Source organism: Ylistrum balloti, unplaced genomic scaffold, assembly GCF_031769215.1.
Source record: "Ylistrum balloti isolate Yb309-2 unplaced genomic scaffold, AGI_CSIRO_Ybal_v1 Utg372474, whole genome shotgun sequence".
Classification (NCBI taxonomy): domain Eukaryota; kingdom Metazoa; phylum Mollusca; class Bivalvia; order Pectinida; family Pectinidae; genus Ylistrum; species Ylistrum balloti.
The window spans coordinates 5,975-25,833 of NW_026783109.1; the positions used below are offsets into that span (position 1 = coordinate 5,975).

The window sequence follows — 19,859 nt, forward strand, 5'->3', positions numbered from 1 at the left end:
CAAAACTGGTGGGTATTCAGTGTTTTTGTTGATAATCTAAAATATTAAATCCTCTCAGAATAATATTTTACAGCTTAATCCTGGGATTTGCTGACCCTGCATGGCTGTACTTGAGCTGTTGTTGCTGATAACCTCGCATGGCTGTCCTGGATTGGAGGATCGTGGCTGTAGGTTGCAGTGAGGTACATTTGTACCGAGTTTAGGTGTGTTTTGATTATCACGTGCACGGTGCGTTGTGACGTTAGCTTAGACACCCTGTATGCTTATCATACAATATATATATATATATATGTATACACAAAACTGTTAACAGATAATATCTGAACCACCAAAATACGTAATTTGAACGAGTGACATACATGTATATAACATTTTATTTATTAATTTTAAGTTTCGTTTAAGCCATAAAAGCAAATTTTGTAGTTTAAACCAGAATTTTTGACCTACTTGATTTGGTAGCTGGCATGTTACCTTTTCATTGAAAATATAAGTTGAATTAAAATTAATAATATTAGGGAGAATCTGGTTGCAGACAGATTCATACACATACTCAGATAAAAGTCACAGGGTTTATAACTCAATTCCATAAAAGGGTAAATAGAAAGTTGAAAAATAGATTTCAAATATTTTTTTATAAAAAGGATTTTTTCTTACTACAACTAGGTAATTGTATAATTAACTAATTATATAATATTTATACACTACAGAGTTGGGCCAGTGACATAAATAAACTGTAACCTCATGGGCCAGTAACACATTAAGTAATAAACTGAAACCCGAGTTGGGCCAGTGACATAAATAAACTGTAACCTCATGGGCCAGTAACACATTAAGTAATAAACTGAAACCCGAGTTGGGCCAGTGACATAAATAAACTGTAACCTCATGGGCCAGTAACACATTAAATAATAAACTGAAACCTCAGTTGAGCCAGTGACATAAATAAACTGTAACCTCATGGGCCAGTAACACATTAAGTAATAAACTGAAATCCGAGTTGGGCCAGTGACATAAATAAACTGTAACCTCATGGGCCAGTAACACATTAAGTAATAAACTGAAACCCGAGTTGGGCCAGTGACATAAATAAACTGTAACCTCATGGGCCAGTAACACATTAAGTAATAAACTGAAACCCGAGTTGGGCCAGTGACATAAATAAACTGTAACCTCATGGGCCAGTAACACATTAAGTAATAAACTGAAAGCCGAGTTGGGCCAGTGACATAAATAAACTGTAACCTCATGGGCCAGTAACACATTAAATAATAAACTGAAACCTCAGTTGAGCCAGTGACATAAATAAACTGTAACCTCATGGGCCAGTAACACATTAAGTAATAAACTGAAAGCCGAGTTGGGCCAGTGACATAAATAAACTGTAACCTCATGGGCCAGTAACACATTAAGTAATAAACTGAAACCTCAGTTGGGCCAGTGACATAAATAAACTGTAACCTCATGGGCCAGTAACACATTAAGTAATAAACTGAAACCCGAGTTGGGCCAGTGACATAAATAAACTGTAACCTCATGGGCCAGTAACACATAATAAGTGACATAAATAAAAACTGAAACACCGAGTTGGGCCAGTGACATAAATAAACTGTAACCTCATGGGCCAGTAACACATTAAGTAATAAACTGAAACCCGAGTTGGGCCAGTGACATAAATAAACTGTAACCTCATGGGCCAGTAACACATTAAGTAATAAACTGAACCGAGTTGGGCCAGTGACATAAATAAACTGTAACCTCATGGGCCAGTAACACATTAAGTAATAAACTGAAAGCCGAGTTGGGCCAGTGACATAAATAAACTGTAACCTCATGGGCCAGTAACACATTAAGTAATCAACTGAAATCTGAGTTGGGCCAGTGACATAAATAAACTGTAACCTCATGGGCCAGTAACACATTAAGTAATAAACTGAAACCCGAGTTGGGCCAGTGACATAAATAAACTGTAACCTCATGGGCCAGTAACACATTAAGTAATTAATTGAAAGCCGAGTTGGGCCAGTGACATAAATAAACTGTAACCTCATGGGCCAGTAACACATTAAGTAATAAACTGAAACCCGAGTTGGGCCAGTGACATAAATAAACTGTAACCTCATGGGCCAGTAACACATTAAGTAATAAACTGAAACCCGAGTTGGGCCAGTGACATAAATAAACTGTAACCTCATGGGCCAGTAACACATTAAGTAATAAACTGAAAGCCGAGTTGGGCCAGTGACATAAATAAACTGTAACCTCATGGGCCAGTAACACATTAAGTAATAAACTGAAAGCCGAGTTGGGCCAGTGACATAAATAAACTGTAACCTCATGGGCCAGTAACACATTAAGTAATAAACTGAAACCTCAGTTGGGCCAGTGACATAAATAAACTGTAACCTCATGGGCCAGTAACACATTAAGTAATAAACTGAAACCCGAGTTGGGCCAGTGACATAAATAAACTGTAACCTCATGGGCCAGTAACACATTAAGTAATAAACTGAAACCCGAGTTGGGCCAGTGACATAAATAAACTGTAACCTCATGGGCCAGTAACACATTAAGTAATAAACTGAAAGCCGAGTTGGGCCAGTGACATAAATAAACTGTAACCTCATGGGCCAGTAACACATTAAGTAATAAACTGAAAGCCGAGTTGGGCCAGTGACATAAATAAACTGTAACCTCATGGGCCAGTAACACATTAAATAATAAACTGAAACCTCAGTTGGGCCAGTGACATAAATAAACTGTAACCTCATGGGCCAGTAACACATTAAGTAATAAACTGAAACCTCAGTTGGGCCAGTGACATAAATAAACTGTAACCTCATGGGCCAGTAACACATTAAGTAATAAACTGAAACCCGAGTTGGGCCAGTGACATAAATAAACTGTAACCTCATGGGCCAGTAACACATTAAGTAATAAACTGAAAGCCGAGTTGGGCCAGTGACATAAATAAACTGTAACCTCATGGGCCAGTAACACATTAAGTAATAAACTGAAACCTCAGTTGGGCCAGTGACATAAATAAACTGTAACCTCATGGGCCAGTAACACATTAAGTAATAAACTGAAACCCGAGTTGGGCCAGTGACATAAATAAACTGTAACCTCATGGGCCAGTAACACATTAAGTAATAAACTGAAACCCGAGTTGGGCCAGTGACATAAATAAACTGTAACCTCATGGGCCAGTAACACATTAAGTAATAAACTGAAACCCGAGTTGGGCCAGTGACATAAATAAACTGTAACCTCATGGGCCAGTTACACATTAAGTAATAAACTGAAACCCGAGTTGGGCCAGTGACATAAATAAACTGTAACCTCATGGGCCAGTAACACATTAAGTAATAAACTGAAACCCGAGTTGGGCCAGTGACATAAATAAACTGTAACCTCATGGGCCAGTAACACATTAAGTAATAAACTGAAACCCGAGTTGGGCCAGTGACATAAATAAACTGTAACCTCATGGGCCAGTAACACATTAAGTAATAAACTGAAACCTCAGTTGGGCCAGTGACATAAATAAACTGTAACCTCATGGGCCAGTAACACATTAAGTAATAAACTGAAACCCGAGTTGGGCCAGTGACATAAATAAACTGTAACCTCATGGGCCAGTAACACATTAAGTAATAAACTGAAACCCGAGTTGGGCCAGTGACATAAATAAACTAACCTTATTGGGCTTTCAGTTTATTACTTAATGTGTTACTGGCCCATGAGGTTACAGTTTATTTATGTCACTGGCCCAACTCGGCTTTCAGTTTATTACTTAATGTGTTACTGGCCCATGAGGTTACAGTTTATTTATGTCACTGGCCCAACTAAGGTTTCAATTAATTACTTAATGTGTTACTGGCCCATGAGGTTACAGTTTATTTATGTCACTGGCCCAACTCGGCTTTCAGTTTATTACTTATTGTGTTACTGGCCCATGAGGTTACAGTTTATTTATGTCACTGGCCCAACTCAGGTTTCAGTTTATTACTTAATGTGTTACTGGCCCATGAGGTTACAGTTTATTTATGTCACTGGCCCAACTCGGGTTTCAGTTTATTACTTAATGTGTTACTGGCCCATGAGGTTACAGTTTATTTATGTCACTGGCCCAACTCGGGTTTCAGTTTATTACTTAATGTGTTACTGGCCCATGAGGTTACAGTTTATTTATGTCACTGGCCCAACTCGGGTTTCAGTTTATTACTTAATGTGTTACTGGCCCATGAGGTTACAGTTTATTTATGTCACTGGCCCAACTCGGGTTTCAGTTTATTACTTATTGTGTTACTGGCCCATGAGGTTACAGTTTATTTATGTCACTGGCCCAACAAAGGTTTCAATTAATTACTTAATGTGTTACTGGCCCATGAGGTTACAGTTTATTTATGTCACTGGCCCAACTCGGGTTTCAGTTTATTACTTATTGTGTTACTGGCCCATGAGGTTACAGTTTATTTATGTCACTGGCCCAACTCAGATTTCAGTTTATTACTTAATGTGTTACTGGCCCATGAGGTTACAGTTTATTTATGTCACTGGCCCAACTCAGATTTCAGTTTATTACTTAATGTGTTACTGGCCCATGAGGTTACAGTTTATTTATGTCACTGGCCCAACTAAGGTTTCAATTAATTACTTAATGTGTTACTGGCCCATGAGGTTACAGTTTATTTATGTCACTGGCCCAACTCGGGTTTCAGTTTATTACTTAATGTGTTACTGGCCCATGAGGTTACAGTTTATTTATGTCACTGGCCCAACTCGGCTTTCAGTTTATTACTTAATGTGTTACTGGCCCATGAGGTTACAGTTTATTTATGTCACTGGCCCAACTCGGATTTCAGTTTATTACTTAATGTGTTACTGGCCCATGAGGTTACAGTTTATTTATGTCACTGGCCCAACTCGGGTTTCAGTTTATTACTTAATGTGTTACTGGCCCATGAGGTTACAGTTTATTTATGTCACTGGCCCAACTCAGATTTCAGTTTATTACTTAATGTGTTACTGGCCCATGAGGTTACAGTTTATTTATGTCACTGGCCCAACTGAGGTTTCAGTTTATTACTTAATGTGTTACTGGCCCATGAGGTTACAGTTTATTTATGTCACTGGCCCAACTCGGGTTTCAGTTTATTACTTAATGTGTTACTGGCCCATGAGGTTACAGTTTATTACTTAATGTGTTACTGGCCCATGAGGTTACAGTTTATTTATGTCACTGGCCCAACTCGGGTTTCAGTTTATTACTTAATGTGTTACTGGCCCATGAGGTTACAGTTTATTTATGTCACTGGCCCAACTCGGGTTTCAGTTTATTACTTAATGTGTTACTGGCCCATGAGGTTACAGTTTATTTATGTCACTGGCCCAACAAAGGTTTCAATTAATTACTTAATGTGTTACTGGCCCATGAGGTTACAGTTTATTTATGTCACTGGCCCAACTCAGCTTTCAGTGTATTACTTAATGTGTTACTGGCCCATGAGGTTACAGTTTATTTATGTCACTGGCCCAACTCGGGTTTCAGTTTATTACTTAATGTGTTACTGGCCCATGAGGTTACAGTTTATTTATGTCACTGGCCCAACTGAGGTTTCAGTTTATTACTTAATGTGTTACTGGCCCATGAGGTTACAGTTTATTTATGTCACTGGCCCAACTCGGGTTTCAGTTTATTACTTAATGTGTTACTGGCCCATGAGGTTACAGTTTATTTATGTCACTGGCCCACCTCGGGTTTCAGTTTATTACTTAATGTGTTACTGGCCCATGAGGTTACAGTTTATTTATGTCACTGGCCCAACTCGGGTTTCAGTTTATTACTTAATGTGTTACTGGCCCATGAGGTTACAGTTTATTTATGTCACTGGCCCAACAAAGGTTTCAATTAATTACTTAATGTGTTACTGGCCCATGAGGTTACAGTTTATTTGTGTCACTGGCCCAACTCGGGTTTCAGTTTATTACTTAATGTGTTACTGGCCCATGAGGTTACAGTTTATTTATGTCACTGGCCCAACTCAGATTTCAGTTTATTACTTAATGTGTTACTGGCCCATGAGGTTACAGTTTATTTATGTCACTGGCCCAACTCGGGTTTCAGTTTATTACTTAATGTGTTACTGGCCCATGAGGTTACAGTTTATTTATGTCACTGGCCCAACTCGGGTTTCAGTTTATTACTTAATGTGTTACTGGCCCATGAGGTTACAGTTTATTTATGTCACTGGCCCAACTCGGGTTTCAGTTTATTACTTAATGTGTTACTGGCCCATGAGGTTACAGTTTATTTATGTCACTGGCCCAACTGAGGTTTCAGTTTATTACTTAATGTGTTACTGGCCCATGAGGTTACAGTTTATTTATGTCACTGGCCCAACTCGGGTTTCAGTTTATTACTTAATGTGTTACTGGCCCATGAGGTTACAGTTTATTTATGTCACTGGCCCAACTCAGTTTTCAGTTTATTACTTAATGTGTTACTGGCCCATGAGGTTACAGTTTATTTATGTCACTGGCCCAACTCGGGTTTCAGTTTATTACTTAATGTGTTACTGGCCCATGAGGTTACAGTTTATTTATGTCACTGGCCCAACTCGGGTTTCAGTTTATTACTTAATGTGTTACTGGCCCATGAGGTTACAGTTTATTTATGTCACTGGCCCAACTCGGGTTTCAGTTTATTACTTATTGTGTTACTGGCCCATGAGGTTACAGTTTATTTATGTCACTGGCCCAACAAAGGTTTCAATTAATTACTTAATGTGTTACTGGCCCATGAGGTTACAGTTTATTTATGTCACTGGCCCAACTCAGATTTCAGTTTATTACTTAATGTGTTACTGGCCCATGAGGTTACAGTTTATTTATGTCACTGGCCCAACTCGGGTTTCAGTTTATTACTTAATGTGTTACTGGCCCATGAGGTTACAGTTTATTTATGTCACTGGCCCAACTCGGGTTTCAGTTTATTACTTAATGTGTTACTGGCCCATGAGGTTACAGTTTATTTATGTCACTGGCCCAACTGAGGTTTCAGTTTATTACTTAATGTGTTACTGGCCCATGAGGTTACAGTTTATTTATGTCACTGGCCCAACTCGGGTTTCAGTTTATTACTTAATGTGTTACTGGCCCATGAGGTTACAGTTTATTTATGTCACTGGCCCAACTGAGGTTTCAGTTTATTACTTAATGTGTTACTGGCCCATGAGGTTACAGTTTATTTATGTCACTGGCCCAACTCGGGTTTCAGTTTATTACTTAATGTGTTACTGGCCCATGAGGTTACAGTTTATTTATGTCACTGGCCCAACTGAGGTTTCAGTTTATTACTTAATGTGTTACTGGCCCATGAGGTTACAGTTTATTTATGTCACTGGCCCAACTCGGGTTTCAGTTTATTACTTAATGTGTTACTGGCCCATGAGGTTACAGTTTATTTATGTCACTGGCCCAACTCGGGTTTCAGTTTATTACTTAATGTGTTACTGGCCCATGAGGTTACAGTTTATTTATGTCACTGGCCCAACTCGGGTTTCAGTTTATTACTTAATGTGTTACTGGCCCATGAGGTTACAGTTTATTTATGTCACTGGCCCAACTGAGGTTTCAGTTTATTACTTAATGTGTTACTGGCCCATGAGGTTACAGTTTATTTATGTCACTGGCCCAACTCGGGTTTCAGTTTATTACTTAATGTGTTACTGGCCCATGAGGTTACAGTTTATTTATGTCACTGGCCCAACTCGGGTTTCAGTTTATTACTTAATGTGTTACTGGCCCATGAGGTTACAGTTTATTTATGTCACTGGCCCAACTGAGGTTTCAGTTTATTACTTAATGTGTTACTGGCCCATGAGGTTACAGTTTATTTATGTCACTGGCCCAACAGTTTATTTATGTCACTGGCCCAAGGTTTCAGTTTATTACTTAATGTGTTACTGGCCCATGAGGTTACAGTTTATTTATGTCACTGGCCCAACTCTGGTTTCAGTTTATTACTTAATGTGTTACTGGCCCATGAGGTTACAGTTTATTTATGTCACTGGCCCAACTCGGGTTTCAGTTTATTACTTAATGTGTTACTGGCCCATGAGGTTACAGTTTATTTATGTCACTGGCCCAACTCGGGTTTCAGTTTATTACTTAATGTGTTACTGGCCCATGAGGTTACAGTTTATTTATGTCACTGGCCCAACTCGGCTTTCAGTTTATTACTTAATGTGTTACTGGCCCATGAGGTTACAGTTTATTTATGTCACTGGCCCAACTGAGGTTTCAGTTTATTACTTAATGTGTTACTGGCCCATGAGGTTACAGTTTATTTATGTCACTGGCCCAACTCGGCTTTCAGTTTATTACTTAATGTGTTACTGGCCCATGAGGTTACAGTTTATTTATGTCACTGGCCCAACTCAGATTTCAGTTTATTACTTAATGTGTTACTGGCCCATGAGGTTACAGTTTATTTATGTCACTGGCCCAACTCGGGTTTCAGTTTATTACTTAATGTGTTACTGGCCCATGAGGTTACAGTTTATTTATGTCACTGGCCCAACTCGGGTTTCAGTTTATTACTTAATGTGTTACTGGCCCATGAGGTTACAGTTTATTTATGTCACTGGCCCAACTGAGGTTTCAGTTTATTACTTAATGTGTTACTGGCCCATGAGGTTACAGTTTATTTATGTCACTGGCCCAACTGAGGTTTCAGTTTATTACTTAATGTGTTACTGGCCCATGAGGTTACAGTTTATTTATGTCACTGGCCCAACTCGGGTTTCAGTTTATTACTTAATGTGTTACTGGCCCATGAGGTTACAGTTTATTTATGTCACTGGCCCAACTCGGGTTTCATTTTATTACTTAATGTGTTACTGGCCCATGAGGTTACAGTTTATTTATGTCACTGGCCCAACTCGGGTTTCAATTAATTACTTAATGTGTTACTGGCCAATGAGGTTACAGTTTATTTATATCACTGGCCCAACTCGGGTTTCAGTTTATTACTTAATGTGTTACTGGCCCATGAGGTTACAGTTTATTTATGTCACTGGCCCAACTCGGCTTTCAGTTTATTACTTAATGTGTTACTGGCCCATGAGGTTACAGTTTATTTATGTCACTGGCCCAACTGAGGTTTCAATTAATTACTTAATGTCACGTGGAGGTTCCCTCATTAGGTAGTCATATATTTTGTTGTTGTTGTTGCTGTTGTTGTTACGTTATTTTGGGTTTTTTTTCTGATTGTTAACATGTCTCTAATAAATCTGTTGTCACCTCTTCTCAATACAGGTGGTCCTGAGGCCGGTTGTCTCCCCTACATAGATGGATGTTGGGATCTAGCTGACCTCTGCTGTAGTCAGACTTCCGAGCGGTCCTGGATCTTTTGGCATGCTGCTTGTGCTGTTCTGCTAACAACAGCATACTTCTTTTCTTGACAGCAGGTTTGCATTGGTGCTGGCATTGACTCCCAAAATATTCAGGTGTCCGAGAAGTTACCTGGCTCCTTTGGTGCTGACAGCCTGGCCACACAAAGCTGAAGGCAGGTACTTGTTTACAAGGGCGGGCTTTGGTGCGGGCTTATCCGCGTCTGCCTCTCTATATAGTTTATACAGTGGAGATCTGTACTGGCATTTATTACATCGGACAGCACAACTCCATCCCAGGGCCCTTTTCCGCTCGGTGTCCCGTTCAAACTCTGGTACCATGCATGCTGTAGTGTTAGGTTGTCCGCCATGAAGTCTGATGATGTCGTTGCACATTTTCACCATCAACACTATGTCTATGATCCGGTTTCCTTCTATCACAGGCTCGGAATTGGATTCTTCAGCTGTAACAGTTGCTGGCAGTAGTATCCGTGTTGGACATGGTGTGTGTCCAGTATCTGTTGCTACGAGGGAAAGGCCATCAGGACTAGACTTGGTGATCAGCTGAAATTCCTGGGTGGTCAGTCTTCTGGTCAGAGCTGGTCTCTCTTCTCTGGTGACAGGTACTTCAGGATCTTCATCTTTAAATGCCTGGCCCTTATTCTTTGGAACATTTGCAGGCTTGAAATAATTGTTCCTTCTCTTTCTGTCTCCCTTCATATTGGTAATGGTCAGTAATGGTCAGTGGCGGTCAGCAATGGTCAGTCAGAAGTAGTCAGATGTATTAAGAATCACACTTTCTTACTTGTTCACTGATCACAGGAAATTTAATATCAGTAATGAGATGATGATTTAATCTCATCTTTTGCAAGTTGTGTACCAATGCTATTCTCGTAAGTTTTAAGCCTACGGTCCCCAATGTGTACATGTTTTTGGCTGATGCAGTAAATCGCTTAATTGACTGTTTGGGTTACCTGGTTATTTATGTGTCTGGATTATTGCACAGATATCGCATAGTTTAGATAAACACTGTATATAATGTATACTTTGGTATGTGCATATATGATGAAGACATGGAGAAAACGTCAGACCTGGACCATCAAGTGCAGTGACGCCAACGCCATTAAGTTTAGGCCTACGACCACCTGGATCCCCAAAAGAGCACACGGCTGTACTGTCTGAAATATCTGCTGCAGAATCATGGGGGTAAGTGATTAAATACACTACAGCAATATAGAAGTTATGAAATTGTAAAGAACTACAACTACATGTAGTTTAATTTTTTCATACATGTACAGTTGAGTTAGCATAAGGGTATACAGTATTGCAATAGGCTAATTATGGTTCTTTCTATCTGTTGTAATTAAGATTGTTTCCTTTTTGTTCCAAATAAAATATAGTTCATATCTATCATTTCTAACATTCATTATTGATGTGCTACTGGTAAACATCTGTGGTGTCTGAATTATTTTGTGTATAAAACCAGAGACGTATATGTGTTATATACGTCTCTGATAAAACTGACATCTATATAAATAATAATCTTTATTTAACGTCATGTAGATCAACAAACAACATAAGCTCTGTAGAGCTTTTATTACAATGCCGCTAAGGGAACAAATTTTATTTTATCTTATATATGTAGAAGTGTATGTATTATCAGTTCGTATTTCATCAAATTTTATTGTTTAATAAAATGTGTGTAATTTGATTTGACAACAGGCATAGATTGTATACGTCATCTCCTAGCAGTGCGATGAAAAATTCTTTGACACAACACACAGTCTAGACAACGTAGAGCATGAACTGATAATTGTAACATTCACACACCCTTGAATGCACACATGTATAATATATTACATCATCAATATTCAGAGAGACAACTATGTCAGGAGTTGAAGAGCTATCAGCAGAGGAACCATCTTTTGATGAAGGCAAACGAAAGAGAAAGCAGGCCTTGTCTGGATCATTTGTGAATCCAATTGAGTGAGTTATATCATATTTTGTAACTCAGTTAATATTTTGCTCTTACAAAATACTTGAGAGTGAAAATTTTATTTATAATGCCCATAATTCTGTTAGTTCAGTTGCAGTAAGTAAATATTCATCTGTTAGATAATTTGAATAGTTATGTAGTACTCATATTTAGATACATGTATGAACATAGATAATCAGAAATTGTTCACAAGTATATTAATGGAAGTTGTAATATTTTATTTTGTCATTCAGTTTGACACTTGAGATATCGGAGGTTGAAGAAGAAGGTGATGACGACCTACAAAATGATCCCGATTATAAGCCAGAATTCAACTTCTCTATTATGTAAGTTACATATTGCTGTTTATCATACTTACTATGAGCTTCATTCACAAAATACTTGAGCCTTCATAAGTTGTACATCTGTACCATAATTACACCATTAGTCCTAATGGTTAGTATTATTGATTTAAAAAAATATCTCTATAAGGCCTCCCATCTGTTACAACCACCTTCCCTTAAACCTTCAAGTGACAACTTCATATAGAGAACAATGAAGTATATTTTCCTATCTTGTTACAGTGGCAAGTATATTTAATATCATACATTAATACATGATTACTTGTAAGTACAGTTATACAACCTACTTACTTATTTTTATTACAATTATTTTGTCCTGATGTTTTGTCTTAATAATTCCACTTTAATGTTTTTGCAACAAAATAAAGGCCAGAAGGAATGACTGATGATGTGGAAGAGCTAGCATTTGAAGAAGCTGAGTTTGGTCAGGAGATGGAAAAGGATGAAGAAGATGTCATGACAGGGATTGAAGTGGTGGAGGAAGATGTTGGTCCTGGAGTCAAGAGAGTAAAGAGTCCAGAGGATATAGATAGACTTGTAAGAGATGATGTTTGTTTCGTGTATGTAAGCCAGCTTCTTGCATTAGCACATACTGCAAAGGAGCAGTGCTCAGTTTGCAGGATGACCCTGGCAATTGAGGTTGAGTTCCTGGGATCAGCTATTTATTTGAAATGGGTAAGTCAACATGGGAGTATACACATACTATTCAATGTAGGTTTTGTCAGTAACTAGTGCTTGTCTGTCCCATTTTGGTATCTTTGTAGAAGTAAGTTCTTTTGCAAGTTATTTCTAAACTTTTACACAAATTTAATTATTGTACTGCGTTAAAGGAGGGAGGTGATTATATATATGATTGTTCACAAGTTCCTGTTGTAATATTTGCTGTAAATTTCATTGATTCATGCTGAATAGGTACATACAGTAATAAGAAAATGGTGGTATAGTCAAGAAAATAATATTTGCACTATCTTTTGTACTACTGTAGCTTGGTTAAATGATAATTTATTAAACTCGGTTTTGTTTAATTATAGATTTGTGCTGACAAACACATTGAACACATTTGATGTTCACAGCATATTTTGAATAGACGATTACATAGTGGGGACTTTCTGATATCTGCTACGTGTGTGACATCCGGAAATAATTTTGGAAAGCTTGCCCTTTGGGCTAAGATGCTAAATCTTCATTTCCCAAGTGCAGCTGTATTCCACAGGATACAGAACTTTTACATTGGACCTACTGTGGATTTGTTTTGGAAAGAACACCAAACAGAACTGATTGAAAGTTTTGCAGGAAAAGACATAGTGCTGATGGGTACGATTTACATGTACTTTATATAAAAAATGAAATTTAAGTGGAACATTTTTATGTCCTCCTCAGTTCAATGAAATATAGAACAGACATAATTTGTATTCAAAACATGGCTGTGAAAGCCAATTAGGGTCTTATGTTGTGATTATTTAATGTGCTTCTATGACATTTACCTCTATAATCTATCATGTTTTGTGGAACATTTATAGTATGTTCCCTATCCAATCAATATAATATGCCACTTCTGCATGTATTCTTTATATACTTCTGTAGCAAACAATGTCTAGCTGACATTGGCCTCACATAGGTAATTTGCATTCTTTTTATAATGCATAAACTGATAAATTTTATTCAAACTTTGATTGATCTGTCTACGTAATTCTAGGAGACGGAAGAATGGATAGTCCAGGGCATAGTGCTCAGTACTGTAGCTATTCCCTCATGGAAATGGAAACCAAAAAGGTGCTGAGTTTAGTAACAATGGACAAACGTGTTGTTGACCGCAAATCAACAACAATTGAAAAGGAAGCCTTTCGAAGGAGCATTGAGGAGTTAAAAGCTAAAGGTTTAGGTGTGAAAGAGGTGGTGACAGATGCACATATGGGAATTGGATATTTGATGAGTAAGTATCATATATAACTATCCAACTGAACATTCCAGTGTATAGTAACAGAAGAGGAACATATACCATCAGTCTGAGGACCGGGGTACATGTGAACATTTGGTACTCTGGAAGGTGGACGGTTGATGTATGGTTAGCAGAGGCTTTGCCGAGTGCTAACCAGCCAAATTCTTACACAAGGGTTGAGAGACCCTGTCCACTTAACAGACCAATGTTTGATTCTTTTTTCTCCCTTACTTAAATGTACAGAAATAACAAAAGAAATTGAAGGTTGCTGTGCACTGTATACATGGCTTCACCATCAAATGATCATCAAAATGTATTATGTCAGCAATCAGTGCCCTGGTTACGCTACATGAAATGGTGAAGACATAGCTCGTGTGAGCTGTATTTCCCTAGGAAAAGACAGATTTATCATCTCATGTGTAAACATTGTCTTTCCCGAGAAAGTATGGAAGAAAGTAACTGTATATTAGGTCAAGTTAAATCGGCAATTTAAATTTTTGAAAAATCTTTTCAATAAAATATTGGTGTTTCTGTATCATGCTACCTTTTCCTTGTTTATTTCCACATTCTATATGTTGATTTTCAGGGACATCTTATCCTGAGATCAAACACAGTCATGACATTTGGCACGTAGCCAAAAACTTGGGCAAAAGGATAACAAAGGTAAACACTGATAGAGAAAATGTAGGATTCTGATCAAAGGATATGATACTCTGATATAACAGATAATGGCACCATTTTATGAGTATCTTGTATTTAATCATTTTCATGATGAATAGTTTTGACATATACAGTGTTTTTTATTTTAATTTATCACATATATGTGAGGGTGTGTGTGTTTTGGGGGTGGGGTGGGGTGTTTTCATGATACATATGTATAGACAGGAGGATGTGAAAGAGTTGAAGTCAACTTGATCATTTTTTTTTAGGCTGGACAGAAAAAAGGATGCAAAGATTTACTGAGATGGGCCAAACATATTGTCAATCATTTTTGGTATGCTTGTAGAGAAGCCACAGGTTACATGAGGTTCATCGTAAGTATAATGAGTTCTAGTGTGTGATTTGCATTTAGATGATTGAATATAGTAACTTATCTTATTACAGAAATTAAGTGAATTAATAAGCAAGGAACAAATGTTTTCAGAATATTTGGGGACAAGTGCGCCACCATGCTTGCAATGAACATGAGTGGATCCTTTCAGAAGGTGAAGGGCCTGCGGAGTGCTCACATGGAGACCTAGAGAAAGATGCAAACAGACCAGACTGGCTTCCAAAGGAGTCTCTCGCAGCTAAAGCTATTAATGAAATAGTGTTAGACAAAAGACTGAGAAACAGTTATGGATACATTGAAAACTTCAGGTACGAAAGATTCAACCAGTCTTAACTCTAGCCCACTTGAACTAAACAAGGGGGCTGGTACAAGTTTGAAATAAGCCTGTTTCAGGTATGGAAAATATCCGAGGGAGTAATCAATTTAATGTTTGATTGAGTACCATTCAAAAATTGCACAGGTTTGTAGCAAATGTTAACCTTACAAGTAGCATTGGCATGCCTTACATTTAATGGTTGGTGCTTGTTATTTGAAGTGTTATATATTTCTTATCAAAACCAGAATGTCAGTATGCATTTGTTATTTCTAGAGGAATTTATGCTTTGATTTATTTGAAAAATTGTGGTAGATTAGTGGAATGATTCTGATCTTCAGAACAGACGGACTGAATAATAAAGGTTTTAGCTCACATCATAATATGGTTATAGAAGTTACGAAGTTACAATTTTATATACAATAAGACACTGTCTAGTTAACTGTGGAAGCCTTGATAATTCATGACCATACTAAAAGTGTATACAAGATCCTGTTTTCATATTTATCTACAGAATGACAGCAGAGATTGAAGTATTCAACAATCTTATTTTGATGTATTGTGCAAAGCGTTTTGAATATAGTCCTGCCAGCATACAGGCCATTACTGATGAAGCCTTGGACAATAATTGTCATATAGATAGGCCATTACTGATGAAGCCTTGGACAATAATTGTCATATAGATAGGCCATTACTGATGAACAAGAAAGGAGAAGTTGTGTAAGTCTTTATCTAAAATTTAGCCATTCATTTTCCAATTTATATACCGGTAAGATGTAAATTAGGGTCCAGTATCAGATACAAGAGCCCTGTAGGTGATCACTCTTTGTTTTCTTGTCTATCAGATCATTTTCTAGTTAAATTTTTATATACATAAAAAAATAATAAGTTATCATTAAAAGCTTAGGGCACAAGGTCATGACCATTTGATCGAAAGATCAATTGAAAATTTTGTCTCTATATCAAATATTCAGATTGAGGAGGTCCATTTCATATTTTGTACCTTTTTAACTGACTGTCAACCTTAGCTATATGAGCTGTTGAATTATTGATAATTAGAGATATTGTTTAACTGACTGTCAACCTTAGCTACATGAGCTGTTGAATTATTGATAATTAGAGATATTGTAGAGTCAACATCAGGTCATTGTTCTCAAACTTTTATTAGGACTTATGTGACACACCCAGTTATAAACAACATTTTTTTATAGGTATCACAGAACTTTCAATAAGAAAAGTGGAAGGTGGTCTGTATACCCATGCAAGGTAAACAAAAACTATCAGCACGTGAGGGACCTTCTGAGAAGGATGCTTTCTGCACGCTTAGAAGACAAGATGGGAATGCACCGTCCAAAGGCTATGGCAGCAGATGACCCTCGAAGATTGTCTGTACATCTTTCTCCAGTAAGTCCAAAGGCAACAAAGGAGCTTGTGTCTCAACAAATGATACGGAAAAAAGAGACTGAAAAGTGAAAATTATCTTTCTGAAATTTTGTGTTATTGATCAGTGTAACAAGGACTTGTGGCCCCCAAAGTAATCTTTACAAAGTGCCCCCTTTCAAGAGAGTTATGATGGGTGGGGGGGAGGGGGGATGCAAGGGGTATGAATCAGGCATCCTGGTGATGGCCCTTCACAATCATTTTTGGTATGTGTATGTGTAGGATCAGTTGTATAATGTTGGTTTTGTATTTGTGGTGATTGCAGCATAATGTGGGAATGTTTATGTGTGGGGTAAAGCCTCATGTTGTATGATGTTGGAGTGTGTGCGTGTTCTGGGGCATGTATTATAATTTTGGGAGTGTGTGTGTAGAGCCTGTCAGTTACTATGTGTAATGCACGTTTGATACTGTATCTTATGAAAATTAACGGTGTACGAAAGTAAGTGATCATAAATGGTCTCTTGAAATATGTACAATATTGGGGTTGTGAATGAAAATAAAGTATGCTTTACCAAATTGTATATGCCTGGAGATGATTAATAAATTTTGCAAGTTACCCTTTCCAGTTTGAAATATTTCTTTGAATCACTCTTACCAGGATATTGTGTTTTGGCTTGGAAACTGTACCATGGAAACTTCTACAATGATTGTTTGGTCATTATATGCAGTTCTCTATAAGTTGACATATTCTGGTCTAGAGCAGAGCTAGAAAGCTAAAAAAATCATCAGATATATTTCTCTTGAAGAAACACTATAAAATCACTGAAGCATTTGAATTTTATGTTACAATAATCGTATAATGGCACCACAAGTATTTTTTACTTTTGACTGTTATACCATGCTAGTAACATGAAATCGACAGGGAAGTCTGCTGTTACATCAAAACACTACCAGTACTTATTCACTATATGCATGTCACAGTCCATAGAGCCATTTTGATTTGGAGCATGACAGATGCCGGGGCTAGAGGTCAAAGTAACATCCTCATCCTCTTGAGTCGACAAGTTTGAGACTCGTTGGGCAGGTGCCATGTGCTCATCATATGGTGATTTTTCTCCACCTTTTCTACGCCATCCAAATATGGCATATCCTGAAATGACCTGGGTGTTATAGGACACGAAAACATTTATTAAAATTGTAATAAGTGAAAAAAGTAATAACACACATCAGTCACAAGTCACATATTACACAGTAGCACACACATTACACAGTAGCTAGCACCATCAGTCACACCAACACATTACATGTAGCTAGCACCATAGCACCATCAGTCACACCAACACATTTCACACATTACATGGTAGCTTGCACCATCAGTCACACCAACACATTACACAGTAGTAGCTACACACCATCAGTCACACCAACACACATTGTACACAGTAGGTTAGCACCATCAGTCACACCAACACACATTACACAGTAGCTAGCACCATCAGTCACACTAACACATTACACGGTAGCTAGCACCATCAGTCACATCAACACATTACACAGTAGCTAGCACCATCAGTCACACCAACACATTGTACACAGTAGGTTGTACCAACAGTCACACCAACACACATTACATAGCTTGCATCACCAGTCACATCACCACACATTACACAATATCTAGCACCATCAGTTACTTCATCACACATTATCTAGCACCATAAGTCAAAACAAACATTTATCAGGCAAGTCGTCCAGGGACAAATTCTTTGTACTGGCCAAAGGGATCCGGATATCCGTCACGGATTCTCCAAACACAGCAGCCTGGAATCACCCTGTGATTCCCAGTGCCAAGCCACCCATGCTGCCAAAGAATAAACTGTCTATATCCTTGGTGCCTATTTGCCTTCATCAAGTCAACTTCTTCATTTAGGACAAGGACATCATTTCTGTACAACCTTGCTAGAGCAAGCACTGCCTCATCCAAAACCAGTACATTGAAATCCTGAAGTATTAAGAAGGACAATTTAGGTATGTGAGCCTTCACAAATTGAATTACCTTTGTATATTCAAAGCCCCACATGCTCCAATAGCACATAAACACTGATTTGAAAAACAAATTGATACAGATATTTTCTAAAACCATGGCATTATATATACATCTATTCTAATATATTTGTATTCTATTTTCAAACATATACGTTTTTTAGAAACACATGTACTTAGAAATTTCCTGGTGTGAGGGTCATGAATGTTAACATACGCACACACCCTTATATATATATACACAAGAATGTATATATTCATCACATAATTATCTTGATATTAGACAAATATGTTCATGATATATTTTTGCTATTTGTAACTAATGTACTGTAACTTAATGTGATGTGCATTTTTGATAGAGAAATGAAGTCTCTATTATGACGTAACAATGGAAATGGCCAGTAACAATGGAAATGGCCAGTGTTATACCAATACAGGTTGAGTTCAATTTTGACATGTATGTAAATGTATGTCTTCTGCAATATATTTGCTCAAGTAATTATACTAAAAGTAATTTGATCATGTGATAATAAAGATCTTACATTTATTTCATGTGTGATTTATGAAGCTAGTCACATTTTTTTTCAATTCAGCTCACTAGGGAAAATTAGTAGACAAGTTTCTGAAATAAACATATCAAATGGCAACTCATGTAAGATCCTGTATGAACATCTGTGATAAATCAGATCTAATTGCAGACTGTTGGAAGCCACATATAAATACATACTGGGAGGATCGATACACATCTTTCCCTGGATTTGCCACAGCAAACTCTCTCTGCTTCTGTTGGCATCTCCCTACACCTGGTGCAAGTGCACCACTTTGGTGGAGCTGAGCCCTCTGTTGGATGGTGTCCTACAGGCTGAGGGGCCATAGGCTCTATGATGTCAAACATCAATCCAGGGTGGAATGTTACGGCTTTAGTCAAAAGCTCCTTGGCATTCTCCTCAGACAGCTGTTGTACTATAGTCTATTAAAAGATATAAAAGTAATGAAAGAGTTTTTTTTTAAAAGACATTAAAAGTGAAGTTCATATTTGATAATGAAAATACAAACATTTTTCAAAATACACAATATTAATCTATATATGTAAAACTTAATCATTATAATATATATATACACATACCTTTATAATAACTATACAGCTACACAACTTATACATTATTTGAATTAAGGACCAAAACATTTACATCAATTGCCAAATGCAAGGTATGTAGACATACATACTTTCATTCTTTCCTGCCTAGACTGAACAGTTTCTATGGCTTCCTGAGACTGTCTTTTTTGTCTTCCTCGGCCTCGACCTCTCCCTTTGCCTGTGTTGCTCCCTCGTGGCGATGTGGACTCCCACTAGATGAGGATTCTTCCCGAATTTCTGGAGGTGTTCTTTTACGCGTCATTCCT

The 19,859-nt window shown here is 37.6% G+C and overlaps 2 protein-coding genes across 2 annotated transcripts; one reads left to right on the plus strand and one right to left on the minus strand.

Moving 5' to 3' along the window:
* The first annotated feature begins 11,305 nt into the window (after positions 1 to 11,305).
* Positions 11,306 to 16,508, plus strand: LOC132564656 (uncharacterized). The gene is made up of 11 exons (XM_060229294.1): positions 11,306 to 11,381; positions 11,625 to 11,717; positions 12,101 to 12,407; positions 12,764 to 13,046; positions 13,429 to 13,665; positions 14,258 to 14,334; positions 14,601 to 14,705; positions 14,816 to 15,030; positions 15,550 to 15,634; positions 15,679 to 15,755; positions 16,247 to 16,508. Exons 4-11 carry the CDS (start codon positions 12,905 to 12,907, stop codon positions 16,506 to 16,508), a joined length of 1,200 nt encoding a protein of 399 aa, XP_060085277.1. The 5' UTR covers positions 11,306 to 11,381; positions 11,625 to 11,717; positions 12,101 to 12,407; positions 12,764 to 12,904.
* Positions 16,509 to 18,150: 1,642 nt separating this feature from the next.
* LOC132564657 (P2X purinoceptor 7-like) lies at positions 18,151 to 19,383 on the minus strand. Its single transcript, XM_060229295.1, has 2 exons — positions 19,183 to 19,383; positions 18,151 to 18,414 (listed from the first exon to the last, which is right to left on the minus strand). The coding sequence occupies exons 1-2, from the start codon at positions 19,348 to 19,350 to the stop codon at positions 18,151 to 18,153; spliced, it is 432 nt and encodes a 143-aa protein (XP_060085278.1). The 5' UTR covers positions 19,351 to 19,383.
* Positions 19,384 to 19,859: the final 476 nt, after the last annotated feature.